The sequence below is a fragment of the Leptodactylus fuscus genome, chromosome 3 (genome assembly GCF_031893055.1).
Source record: "Leptodactylus fuscus isolate aLepFus1 chromosome 3, aLepFus1.hap2, whole genome shotgun sequence".
In the NCBI taxonomy this organism is placed as follows: Eukaryota; Metazoa; Chordata; class Amphibia; order Anura; family Leptodactylidae; genus Leptodactylus; species Leptodactylus fuscus.
In genome coordinates, this window is record NC_134267.1 from 109,333,198 (window position 1) to 109,354,455 (window position 21,258).

At 41.0% G+C, this 21,258-nt stretch overlaps 1 protein-coding gene across 1 annotated transcript in view; it reads left to right on the forward strand.

Annotated features, from left to right (window-relative positions):
- Positions 1–21,258, forward strand: part of PDSS2 (decaprenyl diphosphate synthase subunit 2) — a 132,356-nt gene that overhangs the window by 31,328 nt on the left and 79,770 nt on the right. The window contains exon 3 of the mRNA XM_075268161.1: positions 4,783–4,917. Coding sequence (XP_075124262.1) covers positions 4,783–4,917 — 135 coding nt within the window. The remainder of the gene's footprint in view (positions 1–4,782; positions 4,918–21,258) is intronic.

Here is a 21,258-nt window from a genome sequence, read left to right on the forward strand (position 1 = left end):
CAGTGATGTTTAAGGAGCAACTATAATGTCTCATAGTGGCCCTCCACGCAGTATAATGTCCTATAAAAGGCCCCCAAACAATATAATGTCCCATAGCGGCACCTGCACACAGTATAAAGTCACGTAATGGCCCTCTAGAATATTCGAAGCATTTAACCCCTTGGTGTTCTGCGGATTACACAATTTCTATGCCGGCGAGGTATTCAATCCAATACTACTCGCTCAACACTAGTCCTTATGTATTGTGTGACACATTTTTTGATCTATTTCAATACCTAAAAATCCAATACACAGAGAATGGAGCAGGAAGCAGACAGCTCTGTTCTCTGTACAGTGATGAATCCTTTTCACTGCATTTAGCTCCCATTCAAGTGAATGACAGCTGATCAGAGGTAACCTTGTCTGGCCACTACACAGAGAATAAAGTGGTTTGCTTCCAGACCATCACTGATCTCATGATCCTCTCCTTATGATAGAGCATCAATATTTTCAGCCCAGGAAATCCCTGTAAATTTGTGGCTTAGTTAGTCCGCTCATGTGTAGGTTTATCACTGTCCCATCAGTGTACAGAAGCATCCTGTGGACATGTGGAATGATATGCAATCCAGTCGTTAGTATATATACCCTTTTCCTAGAGGAGTAACTACGGAACAATACATTTCATATTGCAGCGCATATTTATAAGAACAGCTGATCCATCTTTGTGTTTTATGATAAATGTGAGTATTCCCCTTTAAAGAAGCTCTCTCATACATTTTTATTGACTGACTTAGAAAAGTACACAATGTAAACTCTAATGAAGGTAGGTAATATCTTTACCTGTGGTTGTATGTGTGAATTCGCTTACTTTTGTTTCTGAGCTCTGTCATGCAGCCTTCACATTGACTGACAGGATCTCGTGTGGACAGGAAATTAGTCTCTCAGTTTAGTTTTTTGAGACTTGCATTGAGGTTCTCATAGGAATGACTAGATACTGACTTCCTATCCACAGATAACATGCCGTAGAGTTGGAGATTGAGTTTGAAGTCATCATAGCCTGCAAAATATTCTTGGTTCCCTAAAAATAAAAAATACACTCACCAGCTGTGAATGAAATAAGAGAGAGCACATGAAGTGCTGAATTTAGGTCCATATATACTTGAAAGCACTGTAGATAATGCATATAAAGTTCTTAATTTACACTTTTCCTTGTAATACTTCACTTACTAGTTGCTCACAGTTCCCACATGCTAAGTATATAATGATGATGGTCGTAGTGGATGAGAGGTTTTTCAGTAACTGGATCAGAGAGTAGCAGCAATGCAGCACTGATAGTGACGTTATAGCAGCTGGAACAACCTAGATTTACCTCCTTACTGTCTGTGTTTGTCTCCTGTACTGTACATATTCTTGAAGTCTGTGTTCCCCTTGGCATCCTTACCAGAAATAGCTTATATGTCAGGAGGGCAGATGTTCTGGGGAAAAAGGAAATGAAGGATAGGTAAAGGTCTTCCATGTATAGTAATTCTGATAAAGTGGCTCATTATCAGCTGCCTAAGGTTATAGGAATCCAGCCCTAAACAAAACAAGATTTTGTGGCCTGTCAAGACAAATGTTCCTCTTGGGTACTATGGGAAGAATTGGAAGAACATTATTATTTTGACTTATTTTGGACTTTTACAATTTGGTGAAATAGTTTTCTTTGCAGAATTTTATTTTCAAATGTTCTCTTCGGATTTTAACAGATAACTTAGAAGAAAAATTTCTACAGTATTGCGTCATTATAAAAAAAACACTGGCAAAGGCCTAGAAATCCTGTAAGCCACTTTGCAAAGCCACAGATACTGGATAAGAGTTCTGTCTTCAGAATTGTTACTTAATATTCTGTTCATGACTTATCTTGCACTCCTATTAGATGCACACCGTAGATGACATATTCCCTTTCTTTAGCACAAAACTCAGTATACAGTGCTGATAAAACATACAAAATGTCTTTTCTTTCCATTACTGCTAATTTAAAAAAAAAAAAGGTGACACCGAGCGCTCTAAGCGTAGTAAGATCGAAGTCCTTTTTGGAAAGAGGTGAAAAAAATTATAAACAGACCAGTTATCCTCTCACCTGGTTGGGTTGTGAGATGTCACAACCCCAATATGAGCTTGCTATTAGGCAATCCAGGTGGGAGTGGCAGCAGAACCAACGATGCACCGGATAACCGTAGAGAAAATGTATAAAAAAAAATAATGTAGAAAATAATAATTCTAAGACAGGGTTCACACTACCGTTGGATTCCGTTATGAAGGCGTCCATATTTTCTAACAGATAGAAAAGTCCTGAATGTAGGATTTTTTTGTCCACTTGAAGAAAACAAACTTGGGTGTAAACGGACACTAACAGACACTAATGGAAACCAGATAAAATCCTAATGAAATGAATGGAAATTTTAATGGATTTCTGAGTGTCCGTTGCTAAAACCTTGTAACAGACAATTGCTACGGACACTGCTGACGGTCACCAACGGTAGTGTGAATGCCCCCTAAGTTGTAATAGACACACAGGAGCAGGTGTGAATTTGCTTGTGTTGGTTATTTGTTTATTGTTGTATCCATTCCATCCTGCCTCACACGGTCATTGATTATAGAATATGCAACTAAACAGAATCACTGATATGTGAATCACATATTAACTATACTGATTGGATAGTGTAACTAACATCCCTTTAAAGGGGCTCTATCAGCAAAATCATGCTGATAGAGCCCCACATATGCGTGAATAGCCTTTAAAAAGGCTATTCAGGCACCGCTAAAGTTATATTAAACTATCCCCCCCGTTTTAAAATAATACCCTAAAACAGAATGTGATCGACTTACCCATCGTGCACGGTGGGCGGGCATTCAGGGTCCGCCGTCTTCTTCATCCACGCCTCCTCTTCCTGCTATGTCCTTGGGTCCCGTCTTCCTCCGGCGCTCGCGAACTGACATTGCTAAAAAAAAATGGCCTGGGCGCATGCGCAGTAGCCATAGTAGAAGCAGCATGCTACTGCGCATGCGCCCAGGCCTTTTTTTTTTTTTTTTTTTGCAATGTCAGTTCGCGAGCGCCGGAGGAAGACGGGACCCGAGGACATCGGAGGAAGAGGAGGCGTGGATGAAGAAGACGGCAGACCCTGAATGCCCGCCCACCGTGCACGATGGGTAAGTCGATCACATTCTGTTTTAGGGTATTATTTTAAAACGGGGGGGATAGTTTAATATAACTTTAGCGGTGCCTGAATAGCCTTTTTAAAGGCTATTCACGCATATGTGGGGCTCTATCAGCATGATTTTGCTGATAGAGCCCCTTTAACTAATAGAAATGTGAGACAAGATTTTTAGTACACAACGTGAACGTAAGCTAGTAGTGGGTACAGTTTTTATAACATTACTTATATCTCCCTATGATATAAATAATGTTATAAACCGCTGTATCCACCATACTTATATGTAGTTACGGTGGTCACATATTAGAGCAAGCACTGGCCTGCACAAAGCACATACATGTGTATAACTGCTGTTAGTCTGTATATAATAAATTATGCTTTCTCCTCTTGTATGTTTGCTATGTGCGTATGTCATACACAGACAGGTGCCTAATGTATTACATACCGATTTGCAATGGTTATATATTTTATATTATTTACCTGCAGAATAAGAAGATGGTTCATGTATTACTGGTGGAGGGTTACAATATGGTGTGACACTGTGCATGTCCATAGGATATATACATAGTCTGTGTTCAGACTATTACATGGGATTATATTCATAGAGTATGTGCAAGTTATTACATGGGATATATACATAGAGAATGTATAGACCATTACTTGGAATATATACATAGAGCATGTGCAGACTATGTTAGAAGCAATAATCCCAACCAAGAACTGCTGTCAGCCATTCACATTGCTGTGGAGAAATTATTTCCTTTATTTATTTTTTTTTATTTGTAGTTTAACCATATTGTGGGGATTTTGATCAGCAAAGGAGTATCTGCACTCTCACTCTCTCAAAAACAGTTTTTGAACCATGCAGGACATATGTAGAGTAACACTGTGTTCACTCTAGCATCTGATTTCCGTTTCCAGGTTTTCCGTCTTCTGCCGACAGAAGACGGAAACCTGGCAGACCGTGTCCGGCCGTGAGCGTTTTGTGCTCTCCACGGCAAAAACTTTTTATTTTTAACCGGACACAAAGTCCTGCATGTCCATCTTTGTGTCTGGTTGTGTCCAGAGTGAAAGTCAGTTAAGATCCATGGCATCTTGTCTCGCATTGCTATAGGCTAAAAGAAATCATAAACTGTGCACTAGCCTATAAGACTTGCTAATATATGACTAACCAAAATTCAATAGCAATGCTATGACTAAGAGTTTGTTATAAACCTGAAACATGTAAGCAAGTCCGGCTGGTGTCATGTTTTATCTGGATTTCATTTATTAAAGTTGAAGTTTCTTTTACCCATGGCTGAAGTCCTTGTTTGTTCAGGAAGTTTACTGACTTGGAGTGGAATTGGAATGTCTTAAAATAATTGTTTGTTAATCGTAATCAAGGTGAAATGTTGAGTTGTGATTTTTCCTTTGGTCATAAGCACACAGCACTAAGATATTATCTATCTATCTTGCCATGTACATTTTTTTTAACGTTCTTTCCTAAAAGGTCCTTTTTGTATGAGCTAATTTTTGTATGAGCTACTTTTTTTTATAATGTTGTATTTGAAGTACCCTATTGCACAATGCTAATATAATATCTGTCTCTTTTTTTTTTTTTTTTTGCCAGGACCTTTGTCCATGACAGTCGCAACAATCTACAGATGAGAGGTTTGGTGATTTTACTCATATCTAAAGCAGCTGGGCCTAGTAAGTCAGCAGATGACACTCTCCAGCATGACATGGATAGCGGTATTTATGCAAGGTGCGAAATACAGATTTTTTTTTTTCTAATACTTTCCACATGTTAGAAATGTAATCTGCATAACTTCTCTTCCGTTTCTGTTTGTTATTCATTTTCTGTTTCTTTGCTGAAAAAAAATATGTGAGGCATACATGAATTCATACAGTGGTGTCCAATATATGCAGTATTATCATATACAGTGGCTTTAGTGTTATTAAAATCTGCCTTTATAGGGTCAGTTCTGCTCATCAGGAAATATCATCCTTGGACGTCCCAGTTATGGGGCACAAAGAGCCCTGGCTGGTAGCTTTAGTCCTAGGTAGAACTGATAGAATCCTGACAATCGTGTGATCGTTGGGTCCAGTAGTTATCACACGTTTTTCTCTCTAGTTTAAAGTCCAGTATATATTTCTCATGGTCAGTTTCTGCCAATACAGCCTCTAAATTTCCATTTCTTCATAACAAGCATGCTGTTTTTACAAAACTATACACCTTCATATTCCCATAATACCTACAAGAGGTTTTGAATGGGATATCCAACAAGGGGGGGGGGAAGCATTTTTTTTTATCATATCTTAAATAAACCAATGCAAGATTTCTTACATTTTATTTTTGTAATAGATTTTAGGTTACATTATATATATTTGGTTTCCTTATTTTTATGAAATTACATATTCCTTTTTTTTCTTGAAAAACTAACTGCCAGCTCTGAATCTGATACTCAAGTTGGTAATATAAACTTAGGCATTTTGGAAGGAAATGGAAAAGTCTTTGGGATTAAGTAGCAGAGACAAATTTTCCTTTTGTGGATTGGACAGAACATCAGGTTACAAGTAAAATTCGTGCAGCCCATCAGAAAAGCATCCAGTAAAATTTGGCCTTTGTGTGAGAGAACTATGTAGTCCTTGGCTTGACAATGTGCAGTATTATGGTCCCATGGTAACCAAATGGATACCCATTAATCAAACTCAAAGTAGTAAAGAGAGGCCATAAACTGTAAAAGTAGAAATATACTACTAGTGATATAGAGCGAGGACAATATATTTGCTTCTCTGATCAGTGGCATGTGTCTCAGTGCTGTTCTTTGTTAGAAGATGTATACTCCGTCCTGCTTTAGATAAAAAAAAAGGATATAGTAATATAATATAAAAAAAAAAAAAAAAATGAAGACTCCGGATAGAAGAGAACACAAGCTCGTAATTGTCATACTGCCATTTATACACAATATATTTCATAGCAGAATTTAACAGATGGGATCTTGGGGTTTGTTAGAACTCTTCTTGCTCCCAAATGTTAGACCTTCATACAGTCAGCTGTTATAATTCTACTTGTCCTTTAACCCCTGTTCAAAGACAAATACTTTAAAGAAAGATGTAGTCACAGAAATACGAGTATACGCTATGGTTAAAAAATAAATCAAATTGAATGAGTTTAGTAAAATGCTTCGGCCATAAGAAAGTGGCATTTATAAAATGCCCACAAAAAGGGTATCCATGAGCACTCCTGTAACTATGAGCGGACCTGTAACTTCAATATACTTTCATTGATCCTGGTTGCCAAATAGTGCACATTTTTTGATTGCCATTTGGCTAATAGGATTATGGACCTTTGTTTGTAATATGCTGATCTTATTTAATTGACAATTCTACGACAAGCCTTTCCCTGACAGACCGATTTGGATATTTTTGACTAACGCAAATAAAACTTGAATTATATAAAGATTGTATAGCCGTATATTTAGGAGCTGCAGCCCCACTTGAATAGGAGCAAACTACCCACCCTTCTCATCCACTGCAGCAGCCCCTGGAGTCCACCCCTATAGATCAGATACTGATTATCTTGTAGATAGGTCATCAGTATGAAAAATCCATTTGTGGCTGGAAAAGCTGTTTAAATAGAAATGCGTATGTTCTTTTTGGCACATAATTGTAAACCTATCCAATGAAAAAAAAAAATTGTATTTAAAGCTGGACTTTCACTTTATAACCTGCTCCGAAATGCATACAAGCCCTTAAAGTCTTAGTGCACGCATTTCCTACAACCCTTCCATTGGAGATACTTGCCAGGAAGATACCTCTGACAAAGGCCTCATCATATGCCTTTGTATAAGTAGAAAATATAATGGCATACATCATTGGTTTCTGCTGTAAAGAATCTATAGTGTTCATTATGCTTTTTCTGTGGTTGCTCAGGTTATATAAATGCACAGTCTGCTGCACTATCCTATACAGTTGGGGGAAAAAAAATATACCAGCTCAATAGAGGTCAAAAGGATATTCCTGGCCTCTGCCCTATGGATGCTTTTCACAGTGTACATGCCAAATATAGGGCTCACATAGTGTGCACAAAGCCTTAATTTGTTTGTTTGCATGCTTACCTTTTTTTCTTCTGTCCTCTGTTAGAAAATAAAAGAGAGGGCAATCTGCTTAACTTGCAAAGGCTGTTCTATTCTCTGTTGGAAAGAAATGTAAAATGTAATATTAATATTTAGTTTAGATCTCACAAAGAGAGCAATTAAGGGCAAATTATACATGTCATCTTAAAATGTGATCATTGCTCGGAGTTCCCTCTCTAATTACTGTCACGTAGAACATTCTCTAAAGCAGAATAGTAGACCCTTGGAGGCCTAGACAATTTACATATTCCTACCATATACACTAGCTCATTTACAGATTTGGTGCTTCAAAATAAAAAACCCAACCCCTGGGTCATTCAATCACCTGTGCTATGGGTGCAGGATTTACTATAGTACACTATGTATATATAAACATCAACAAAGCAATCACTAACTCATCTACTATCCATGAAAGAGTACATACTAGTTTTCCGAATACACAGAGATAAAGCTTGTATGAAGTGCCAGTCACATAGTGATGTGCATTGCCCAGTTCTGGCTAACAGACAATTAGTGATACCCATACTTTTAGATCGGTACACCCCACTAGAGTGTAAACTATTGCTTTAACGCCATTCTTCATCCGTGCTGTTTCACCCATATACTTGTTTACTGTAAACCGTTACTTCACCTGATATTAAAGGGGTTGTCCCATCACAAGGATCCAATCTATACTGCTTGTTAATGTGGATTTAAGACTTTTCCTAAATACACTGCTTCAGCAAAACTGCTTTGTTTGTCCACTATATTACTTTATTCAATTCTTTGTGGCCACAGCCCTGACTTATCTGCTCATGAGTCAAGTGATGTATCTGCCTGCTCTCAGGGGGGAGGGAGGAGGGGCTAAGTGCAGGGAGCGAGCCTGTGTATCTAGCTATTCCTGTGTCTACCCCACGTGACCTAGCTTCCTGTTAGCAGATAGGGGAGAAGAGCTGCTTTCATTTCTTCTGTTCTCCCAGTTATCAGGCTAGCTAATTCAGTTGTGTTCATTATGGCAGAGACAGGCAGTCTCTGTATGTAACACAGAATGGAGTTGCTGCTGCCTGTACTTCATAGTCCAATATGGGTGGGCGGAGCTACACGCTAATTTGGGGGCGGAGCTAAACGGCAGGTTGCATGTGAAACCCCGCCCACAAAATGATGCAAGAAACCAGGAAGAAAGAAGATTTTACAGTAGTAAAGACTGCTGAGTATGCGAGCTGGGAATACCCCTTTAAGTAAATGTTGCTTCTTTTTTAGTGATGCAAACCTAAAATGAAACTAATACAGGATATATTTTGTTAAGGTGCCCATACACATGAAATTAACCTCAGCCAAATCCGCTTATTTAGAGAGTATGTGAACAAGAATAAAGATTTGTTATATTTTTGATGTATATTTAGGTTGAGCGTCTTCCTTTTAGCCATGTGCCTTTTTACTTCTTGTTCACATTACTAACTTACCATGGCTTAGATGCACCCCATAATAATAATAGTGGTGCCCACTGCCTAATCTACTAGCATAATTAAAGGGTATGGTCATGTTGGATAATAAATTTCTCATCTAGTTGCTCTTGAGGGAGAGAACCTCCTAGTGTCAGGTCCAGTGTGAGGCCCGGAACAAGCACGAGATGGTGATATAGCAGGTCGGACTCTGCTTTTTTTTTTTTTTTTATGGGCATTCACATAGCTTAAATGGGCTCTATCATTGGGAAAAGCCATTTTTAGATAAGCACATCCTTGCATAGCCTTTAGAAAGGCTATTTCATGCACACTTTTTGTATGTAAATTGTCTCAGTAGTATTTGAATAAGTTTGTTTAATTCATATGCTAATTAGCTTTTCAACCCTACATTCAGCCAGGCTGAATTCCAAGTGGGGGAAAAAAACCCAGTCCTCAAGCTCAGGGAAGGGGCAGACAGACAACCAAAACACTCCCTCCCCTTCCCCAGCACCCAGCACCTACTGCACCCAAAAACTCCGACCATTTTAATTTTTGAAATTTTCCAGTAGCTGCCACATTTCCCCCCTAGGCTTATACTCGAATCAATAAGATTTTCCATTTTTTGTAGTAAAATTAGGGGGGTCGGCTTATATTCGGGTCGGCTTATACTCGAGTATATACGTAAACTGTATTGGAAGCAGGCTGGTCATTAGGGAGTTAATGCTGTCATCTCTCAAGGAGGATTGATTTAGCATATTCCCATAATCATATTCTGCACATCAAAACGAAAAGTGACTGCTGAATATATGTATTCTGTCACTTACACGAATTGCAGTCTTGGCAGCTGAGTTTTACATACTTGAGCCTTGGGAGCTGGGTCAGATTTTTATTTTGTACTTACCTTGTTATTGAACGCTTAAGTGTTAAAACAGCAGTATATTCACCTCTAATATTACATACACACTCATTAGAGATAATATGTTTCAGGGAAACACTTGGCTGACTGAGCATCCATACATAGATTTGATGGTGTGTAACGGAAACTGACACCACTTTGTAATTGAAATGTGTTACTCGTTTGCAATTTGTTTCAAAATATTCGTTACAAATCTTATTTCACTTTGATGGCTATGCTTAGTGTTGAGGTTAAGCAAGCAGGGTGAACATGAAACTTCTGCATATTCTTTTATAGGACTTGCCTGTATGGTTCCTAAAGCTATCCGTAAATTGTAAGCAGAATAGTAACAAGCAAATATGATCATTTATGGTTATTTTTCTCTGTCCCTTGAAATCAGGAAGCAATTGTTTCGAGCAATCTAAGATGAGCTGATCTTGGGAAAAAGTAGGGAAGGGGGATTGAGAGCTGCAAGAAAGCCAAGGCATTATGTTGCTACTCAACCCCCCCCCCCCCCCCCCCCACACACACACACACACACCCCTTCCAACAAAAAAAGGCAAAGATGTTATATAGCTCTGATTTGTTGTACAGTGCTTTACGATGACTGGACAAGTAAAGAGACAAACCACATAAACAAACAATAAGGAAGGTCTCTGCCTGTATGGACTTAGTCTATAGAACATATTTTGTAAAGTCTCATGCACACGACCAAGTGTGCAGCCCTAGGCTATTCCAATGCTCTCGTCTGTTACAATATTTTAAAGGATATGCTTTGTCAGAATGGAACAGAGAAATTGGAACACAAGTAAAAATGGGCTTGTGCTTGACACACGGTGTGCATCCAAGTGCCTTCTGTATTTCCTTCATCCCTATGGGGGTTCTTTCCCATTCCAATCTGATATCAGAGAGCAAGATAAGACCTGCTCTATAATTAAAAGATCAGAATGGAGCATCAGATCCCCACTTGTATGGCACACTCAGTCATGGCATGTAGCCTAAAACATGTCTTTTTGTGTGTTGGACAGTTGCTTGAAAATTACCCAGTTTGACCCTAGGTTCACACCATTGTTCTGGTTTCCATTTGGGGGGTCCACTTGGAGACCCCCTGAACGGAAACCTAATTCGCTTAAAAAAAAAAATCGGTTAGCGCTTTTCTTTCTGCATTTTTCAAGTGGAATGGGGAACAGAATACCCCAGCAGAGAGCGAGAGCAGGTGTGAACCTATCCTGAAAGGTTAGGAGCTCTGCTTTAGTTTCAAAGATATTTATTAAATCATAGCAACCACAGAAAACATTGTAAACAACATACCAAACAAAATACAGGAATAAGTTGACAAAAGTGTGTCAGTAAATGTCAGACAGCATTGTATATCCAAAATTGGCACACATATAATATAGGGGAAAAACAAGGGGAGAGTTAAAATATAAAAAACAATCTGGGTCAGGGGAGATAGGGGAAGAAGTAGCACTATAGTGCACATGGGCAACAAAAAACAATGTATAAGGAGTCGCCTGAGTGGATGGGTGGTGTGAGAGGGAACTCAGTCCAGGCATATGGATAACGCCGAAGACTATATGGAAGACTTGGGATGTGGGATCTGTGGAACCAATGTGCCCAGACCTTATCAAAGATTGGAAAGGTGTCAGAAATAATAGTAGCATAATGGTATCAACTCGTCTTATTACCTCAGCCACTGAGAGAAAGGATTTTCTCCAGTTGGAAGCAATGTGGATCTGGGTGGCCAATAAAATATATTGGAGTAAATTAAATTGAGCGTATTTTGAATTAGAGGGCTTAAAATTGAGAAGAAATATGGGTGCTGGAAATGGAAAAGACTAGCCAAAAAGCCATTGTGCTATTCTATGGATAGCCAGCCAAAAGCATCAGGCATGAGGGCAGGACCACCACACATGGAGGGCAGTGCCTAAGGCATTACAACCACTAAAGCAAAAGGGTGAAACTGTACGCAAAAAGTTAGGGAGTTGATGAGGGATCTATGAAGTACTTTTTGAGAGGACTCCATAAGGGTGACCTGGAAACTGCCTTTGCTAATTGATGTACAACAGTCAGGCCATTGGGCTGGTGTCAGGGTAGTATCAAGGTCTCACTCCCAGGCCGTCATAAAGTCAAGATTACTGTCAGGGCTTGTGGCATTAAGCAAGTCATTTATAAAATAAAATTAAAAAAAAAAAAAAAAGCGCCCATATAGTCAGGGAAGCAGAGGACATTGGAGTTGGGATGATGCAACAAAAGTACAGAATTCGGGTAACCATTTGGCTGAATGGACGCGTCCTAATCAAGAGAGGGTGGGGCAGTGCTACACAACCAGGTCTTTCAAGAGCTACGATATTAATATGCGTAATTCCATATAAAATGTGCGTCTAATGAGTTGCAAAGATTAATGCGTAGAAAGCGAAGGTATTTATCTCTAATCTGAAAGCCAAAGTTCAGGAAGTTCAACTTAGCAGTAGTAGAAGGGACGTTACTATACAGGATTTCTGATTTAGAAAGGATATATAGAAAAACCAGGAAATGATAGAATGTTAATGTCAGCAAAATCCAAAATAAACTTGAAAATAAAAATCACGATGTGGATGGTTAAGATGAATTGGTTCTGTTTATTGCTCCAAGGACATGAACAACAGCTTAAAATGGCTACGCGTTTCGACACCGGTATGTTGTCTTCTTCAGGCCACTAAAATATACAGTAACAAATAAATAATAGAATTAAAATCAGTAATCAAAAACATAAGACTCAATTGATGAATGAATGAATAAATAAATAAATGCATACATAGACAAAACAGTGGTAGTGATCATAATAAAAAGTGACATGGTAGACATAAAATATCAGGTATAGGGGGTATGCTTGTCTCAGCAGCTCTAAGCAAAGATTTTAAAAAATCAAAACAACAAACCATGATATAACTTGGTTGATAAATAAATGAATATATACATGGATTAATAAATAGATGGAAAGGTGGTAATGATCACAATAAAAAGTCATGGGAAGAATATGCAAATCTGTCTCCCGAGATGTAAATAGGGAGACAGTGCCTCAGTCATGCTGCCCACTAGGGGGAGCTCCCTTTAACATCATGCCTGATCTTCCCAGAGGCCTTTGCTGCAATGATGTGGGATTTTAGTCTCTCAGCCGAGAACAGATGTTTTGATTTGATTGGATCTCTTCAGCCCAGCGCAGGCATATGTTAAACGGAGGTCCCCCCAATTTGCCTCACCACCCACTGTGTAGGACAGTGTCCGGATAAGAGCTGCAATTGGCCTGGTAGGCTCCTGACTGGAGTCTACTATTTCCACCGACGGGCGCCAGGTCATTATTTGTATACTTCTCTCAGGATTTCCGATTTAGACATATTAAGTTTAAGTCCTGATAGTTTCGTAACCTGGGAGAGAATATTAAGTAAGTTTGGGAGAAAAACTAAGGTGTTTGGTGATGGTTAACACCATATCATCAACAACAAGATTAGATTTATATTCATAGCCTCTGATCTGCACCCCCTGAATGTCAGAGTGGGAACAGATAGCAATCGCCTATAATTATAATATACTAATATTATAATACTTATGTTATTTAGAAAGTAGGTGGGTGTTTAGATTAGTGTAGGGATTTCCACTTATCCCAGACAACTGCTTTAAGGTTCACATTCCTAGGAATATTCGGGTTTTTTGGTGCCCCAAGGCACAATCAACATGGTCCATATGCAATAGCGAGTCAACTTAAGGCAATAGTTTAGAGAACAGGGCAGTAACAGTTTCATGTAGCCTTGATAATAGATTCTGGTAGCACTCGATCAGTTCTTTAAGTCTTCAAGCTTTAGTTCAAAGGCTTCAAGTTTCATTGGCTGGTCATTAAGGCGTTGGCGACTTTATTTTATCCAAGGCATCAGCAACGTCATCTATTTTATCCAAGACATCAGCAATCCTGGACCCAAGGTCCTGAATTTGATTGACAAAACCAGTGAGAGTCTTAGAAAGTTCAGTGGAGAACAGCTGCTGAATTCTGGTAAATAGGGTGGAGGGATCCAGGTCAGTGGCCCCAGTGCCTCCCATATGTTTGATGTCAGAGGCTGCAAGGGAAGTGATACTACCGTGTGGAGATCCACCTTGAGCGAAACCAGAGGGGCTGGGAGTTCGTAAAAGTTCTGGTTAAGTATGCCAGGCTCACGTGTTGTCCCAAGCTCTGTGAGATTTTGGCTTCTGAGGCTGAGGGTACATAGTAGTAGTAGTCAGATCATTGGTGCTGGAGGTGGTGCCGTGGCAAAGAGCTTTTGCGTTTGCCATTAGGGGTGCAATGTGAAAAACTGGGTAGCATGGAAGCCAGGAGTACATCACGGGCTCCAGTGAGTATAGAAAATAGAGGATGGCCGACACCATAGAGAAAGAGGGGGGTTTCTCCAGTATAAAAGCCAAAAGTCCAAAATACGCGCCAAGTATGGTGTGTAATTTAGATATCTACAAGTCTGTGATCTAGAGTGACAGCAGGAGCTACAGGAGGATGACAAAGAGAGGAGTACTAGGGCCCAGAGAAGCTCCAAACTATGCAGGTGTGAGGCCAAATAGTAATGCAGAGGTACTTGACTGGGGCACCAGTTGCAGGAGGAGTTATAGGAGGAAAGTAGAAAATAGAAGCTGAAGCACCATGGCTGAAGTAAGATGGCGCACAGTGTGGTGGGCCAGGACTCAGGAGTGCAGATGCTGACCAGATATCAGGCCCTTCCGGGTGCAGTAGGTAGAGTCTTCAGCAGTAAAAGGCACTGCAAGATTGCCAGCAGTGCATGGAGGCCATCAGGTCACCTGTAGGAGTCAGGGATTGCTTCTTCTTCACAGGCTATTCGTCAAGCCGGTGGCAGAGAAGCTATACCACAGTCACTCAGAGGGCAGAAGATGGCAGTGGGGCATGTGGAAAGCCCAGGTATCAGGGCTGAGAGGCTGAAAAACCCTCTGATGGATATCAGGAAAAGCAAGAGTTGGTCAATAGCTAGATGTAGGGCATGGGAATCTAGAGGGGCCCCCAAAATAGTTAATTCTACGATGGGATACAGGAGTACACACAAAGTGCATCTGGCTAGGACCAGTGTCAGGCCACTCCCCCTGAGAGCTCTGCTTTACGGGCTTAGAAGCATTTATGCACTCATATTATGCAAATTTCTTAAAGAAATTAGTATAGTTGCAGTGCAGTCTGAATGCCATGAAACTTCTAATTGCTTTGTAGCATGAACCTGCATCTGTATTTTCCTTCACACAAGTATGTGACCTGTTCAGTAGACTAACCAGTGAGAGCTGGAACATTTAGAAAACAACCATCTTATTTTATGTATATATTTGTTTTACTTATATAGTGCCAATATATTCCACAGCACTTCACAAATATTGTCATTCACTATCCCAAGTAGAGCTAACAATCTTAACTTTCCTCATAAAAAGAAGGGGGGAGACGCAGAGTGGCAAAATAGCGTAATACAGCTTGGGTACGGTAAAGGAGGGATGTAAGAATGCCTAGGTGGCTTCTTACCTTATGGTGTTGTGAAATGTCACAACAACCAAGTAGCCTTAAGTTATCAAACCCAATTCTGGTGGTAGCAACTTTATTCTCATGTCAAACGAAGATGACATCAGACAATACAGTTCGTCAGAGTCAGAGACCCATATGGAAGGATGGGATAATGCGTGCACTTAAATGCAATACGTCAGGACGAACGACCCTGACGAACTGTATAACCTAACTTTCCTATTTTTATGTATTTGGGATGTGGAATGAAAGCGGTGTACCTGGAGGAAACCCATGCAAAAATAGGGAGAATATACAAACTCCATGCAGATGTTTTTCTTGGCTGGATCTGAAACCCAAGACTCCAGTGCTGCAAGGCAACAGTGCTAACTAGAGATGAGCGAACACTAAAATGTTCGAGGTTCGAAATTCGATTCGAACAGCCGCTCACTGTTCGAGTGTTCGAATGGGTTTCGAACCCCATTATAGTCTATGGGGAACATAAACTCGTTAAGGGGGAAACCCAAATTCGTGTCTGGAGGGTCACCAAGTCCACTATGACACCCCAGGAAATGATACCAACACCCTGGAATGACACTGGGACAGCAGGGGAAGCATGTCTGGGGGCATAAAAGTCACTTTATTTCATGGAAATCCCTGTCAGTTTGCGATTTTCGCAAGCTAACTTTTCCCCATAGAAATGCATTGGCCAGTGCTGATTGGCCAGAGTACGGAACTCGACCAATCAGCGCTGGCTCTGCTGGAGGAGGCGGAGTCTAAGATCGCTCCACACCAGTCTCCATTCAGGTCCGACCTTAGACTCCGCCTCCTCCAGCAGAGCCAGCGCTGATTGGCCGAAGGCTGGCCAATGCATTCCTATGCGAATGCAGAGACTTAGCAGTGCTGAGTCAGTTTTGCTCAACTACACATCTGATGCACACTCGGCACTGCTACATCAGATGTAGCAATCTGATGTAGCAGAGCCGAGGGTGCACTAGAACCCTTGTGCAAACTCAGTTCACGCTAATAGAATGCATTGGCCAGCGCTGATTGGCCAATGCATTCTATTAGCCCGATGAAGTAGAGCTGAATGTGTGTGTTAAGCACACACATTCAGCACTGCTTCATCACGCCAATACAATGCATTAGCCAGTGCTGATTGGCCAGAGTACGGAATTCGGCCAATCAGCGCTGGCTCTGCTGGAGGAGGCGGAGTCTAAGGTCGGACCTGAATGGAGACTGGTGTGGAGCGATCTTAGACTCCGCCTCCTCCAGCAGAGCCAGCGCTGATTGGCCGAATTCCGTACTCTGGCCAATCAGCGCTGGCCAATGCATTCTATTAGCCCGATGAAGTAGAGCTGAATGTGTGTGCTAAGCACACACATTCAGCACTGCTTCATCACGCCAATACAATGCATTAGCCAGTGCTGATTGGCCAGAGTACGGAATTCGGCCAATCAGCGCTGGCTCTGCTGGAGGAGGCGGAGTCTAAGGTCGGACCTGAATGGAGACTGGTGTGGAGCGATCTTAGACTCCGCCTCCTCCAGCAGAGCCAGCGCTGATTGGCCGAATTCCGTACTCTGGCCAATCAGCGCTGGCCAATGCATTCTATTAGCCCGATGAAGTAGAGCTGAATGTGTGTGCTTAGCACACACATTCAGCTCTACTTCATCGGGCTAATAGAATGCATTGGCCAATCAGCGCTGGCCAATGCATTCTATTAGCTTGATGAAGCAGAGTGTGCACAAGGGTTCAAGCGCACCCTCGGCTCTGATGTAGCAGAGCCGAGGGTGCACAAGGGTTCAAGTGCACCCTCGGCTCTCCTACATCAGAGCCGAGGGTGCGCTTGAACCCTTGTGCAGCCTCAGCTCTGCTACATCAGAGCCGAGGGTGCGCTTGAACCCTTGTGCACACTCTGCTTCATCAAGCTAATAGAATGCATTGGCCAGCACTGATTGGCCAGAGTACGGAATTCGGCCAATCAGCGCTGGCCAATGCATCCCTATGGGAAAAAGTTTATCTCACAAAAATCACAATTACACACCCGATAGAGCCCCAAAAAGTTATTTTTAATAACATTCCCCCCTAAATAAAGGTTATCCCTAGCTATCCCTGCCTGTACAGCTATCCCTGTCTCATAGTCACAAAGTTCACATTCTCATATGACCCGGATTTGAAATCCACTATTCGTCTAAAATGGAGGTCACCTGATTTCGGCAGCCAATGACTTTTTCCAATTTTTTTCAATGCCCCCAGTGTCGTAGTTCCTGTCCCACCTCCCCTGCGCTGTTATTGGTGCAAAAAAGGCGCCAGGGAAGGTGGGAGGGGAATCGAATTTTGGCGCACTTTACCACGCGGTGTTCGATTCGATTCGAACATGGCGAACACCCTGATATCCGATCGAACATGTGTTCGATAGAACACTGTTCGCTCATCTCTAGTGCTAACCACTGAGCCACAGTGCTGTCCTTTATCATATTTATAATATACCAGCTGATGAATGTAGATTCTGTTGTGCCATATTTATTTTTCTCTCAACTATTAGGAAATTAACAATGTCGCTTTCTGCAAAATCCAATGCAGAAATAGTAAGTGTGCTCTATAGTGATTTTCCTTTTCTGTTTTTTTTTTTATTTTTATTTTTAAAGCTAATGTTTCTCCTTACTGTTCGGCATTTACTGTGACTGCTGTGATCCAGGGTATGGGGGCACTCGTCCACATTAGGGAGAGTGTTTGCTGTGATCCATGAAAGTTCAGACCTCTTAACATTGGTGTGTGAGCCTGGAGACAAAAGACAAATAGGCTGGCAACTACCAGAGCTGACAGTCTGTTTAGAAGTAAATGAGAAACTGTATTTAGGGGCAAATGTACACGTGTGTGTGTGTGTATAGCGGCAGGACTTGAAAACTCCACCTCCGCATTTATCTCATAGTACAGACTTAGGCTGCTTTCACACGTCAGTGATTGTGTGCCAAACCTGGGGGTAAAAAAACCCCCCAAAAAAACAGAAGTGGTACAAATATTTCTATTATAGCTGATCTCTATGTAGTCTCCACTCCAGTCTAATTTTGGCTCACAATCACTGACCAAACACTGCCATGTAAAAGCATCCTGAGTATGGATTTTCCATAACACTCACTTAGGGAGCTGGGTTTTTGACCAAAGTTCCCTAATAAACTACATAGCAAAAAAGTAACACACCACCCATGCGTATTTAAAAAAGAAAAAGAAAAGAAAAAAAGAAGTGTTACAATTACACATTAAGACTAGGTTCACACTGAAGAAGCAGGGGAGAAACGGTCCGTCGGGGCTCAGAGTGGAGGTCGCAGCTGGTGAGCAGTGATTTATGTATATGCTTCACATTTTGTCCTATGTAGGTTGGCTTATGTAATACTGGCATGTGTGTGTAACTTTACATTGGTTCTGTTACCTGATATGCTCTTACTATATAGTGGTGATGTGGGTATGATCTTTGCAATGCTACAGATATTTTTCAATTAGTGCCCTAATCTTGTGATATTGTGGGCAATAGGAGCCTTTTTTTATTTATATTTACAAAATACTGGGCCTCTCTATACACACATTTATTGTGACTGTTTTCATCCCCTACACCACTAGCAGATTATACACCTGCTGGAGCTGCTCAGTCCAGTGCGACCTCCACTCTTGTTGTGTGTTTTTAAATGTGTTTGTGTTTTCCTGATACCAATATTTTTTACAATTAAACATTTTTGTAACAATAAATTTAGATTTAAAATCAAAAGAATTTTTTGTGTTATTTATACATTGATACTTAGTTGGTGCTCTTAGTGTTTGGTCTCAGTTCAGGAATTCCGTCTGCCATTCCACTTGAAAAATGTGGAGCGAGAAGTACTTTTTCACTCCACAATTTTGAGGCCAAAAGCTGGCGCACCCTATTATAAGCTATGCATGGGTAACTACTTTTTAAGAGGATTGGGTTTTCATTTTTCAGGTCTCCAAGCAGACTCGAAGAACGGAAACCCAAATGCTAGTGTGAACCTAGCGTAAGCCTTTCAGTGGATTAGTCAATTGCTGAGACATCTAAAGAACAGCGGTACATGTATCAATGACACACATACTGCCAGAAAATCAAAATCAAAAGTTTAGTTACGCTTTGAAACATCTGAAAGTTGAAATCACCCCCTTTCCACTCAATCACATATTAAAATCAATAAACAAAAGTAAACATTAGGTATCCTAGCATCTGAAAATGTCCAAACTATAAAAAATTTCCACCATAAGCTAAAAAAATGGAATAAAAAAATGATCAAAATGTCAGACATTCCCTAAGGCCAGCGTCCCACGTGGCAAAAACACCATGACAAAAACCGTGCCTTTTCAGTCATTGCAAAGTGGATGGAATTGTAGCAAATCTCATGCACACATTTCAGAAAAATATACACATCAGAAATGCTGCGATTTCCAAAATTGTCACAGTTTTGGAAATTGCAGCATGTTTCCTTTAGTTATAATCGCTGGTTTCCTATAGGTATAATGGAAGCAGAAAGACTTTCTGTGAGAAGTGCTGTGGAATATCCCCAATACACTGCTGCCACAGTTTTTCCCACGGTGCTTTTTTGCAATGGGTTGATGCATAGGGTGTTATCCTTAAAGAGGACCTTTCATCACTTGGGGCACATGCGGTTTTCTATACCGCTAGAAACCCTTTCTCGATCTGTGCCCCAGGTGAAGAGCTATCCGTGCCGGTACCATAGCTCTTCGCCATCAGAAGGGCGTTCCTGACATTGTCAGGAATGCCCCTCCTCACAGCAGTGCCTAGAGTACTATGAGAGCGGGGAGGAACGCCTCCCTCCCCTCCTGATAGTACTTGTCCATAGACTACTACTGGGGGAGGCTTTCTAGCGGTATATAAAACCGCATGTGCCCTAAGTGAGGAAAGGTCCTCTTTAGATAATGTAAATACAAACTACCGATTGCCCTGAAAAAAAAAAAAGTTTACACTCCACTGTACACTGAAATATATAATATATAATGTAAAATTACCGGGGTCAGAATATGGCAACTCAAGGAAAGTTTTGTATTCTATCACAGTTTTTGATTTGTTGAGAAATTTGAGAATGAATTGTAAAAATAACATCTATGAGAAAATTTTTAAAAAAGTATAAATTTCTATAATTCCGTCCTATTCTGAATTTTGTACCACCACTGAAAATGACTAGAGATGATCGAGTAGTGAAATACTCGAGATTCAAATATTTGATTCGAGTAGTCCTCAATATTAAACTACTCGATCGAATATTGAATCTCATTATAGTCTATGGGAATAAAATGCTTGTTTCAGGAAAACCAAAATTCGACAAATGAGTCACCAAGTCCACGAGTAGCAGGAGGAGAGTGTTGAGGAAGGAGAGTACAGTACTTGGGTAGTCAGCACTGGGAACTATCTAGGGCCGGATGCGGTTTCTGTATATTACCAGGAGAGCACAGAAGACGCGCAATTATCGACCAGAGACTGTCAAAACTAGCCTAGTACCCAAGCGCTGGATGAGTAAAAGCAAAGCGGAAGGAGTCCGGGCCCAGATACAGAGAAAGAGCTGTACAGAGCAGGACATGGTGCAGGGAGAATGATAGACCCGCAGGATAGTATTTTACCTTTGAGTAGCAATCCCCAGCATCCCTCCTGCAGAACCGAAGTTGATTGGCCGAATGCTATACACTGTGTGTTAAGAACTTGATGCAACAATAATCACTGTAAGTCTTGGGCAATTAGAATCCTCAAGCACAGAGGTAGAAACAGTCCTGAGTGTACTACGCTCTCCTAACCAGAGACGAACCAGACCCCGGTGTTCTTCTCTAAAGCTCCTGATCGTGGAGTTGGACTTAGTAAAATCTGGGACCCAGAATCGCAGCCGCCCAGAGAGCGCTGCACACCCAGCGAACTCCAATTAAAAGAAGACCCAGAAAAACCAGAGACACTAACCTCAGTGGATGAAGATCAGCACGGAGAGCAGAAGTTTGAGGTTTACCAGGCGGTAGCAACACCACCGTAGGAAAGTCGTACAGGCCAATTCGGTAATCCAGAGGTCAGTGCAGGTTCCAAGGATATCCAAAGCCTAGTCAATCAAGCCAAGTCGGTACACAGGAGGTCACGGGTAGC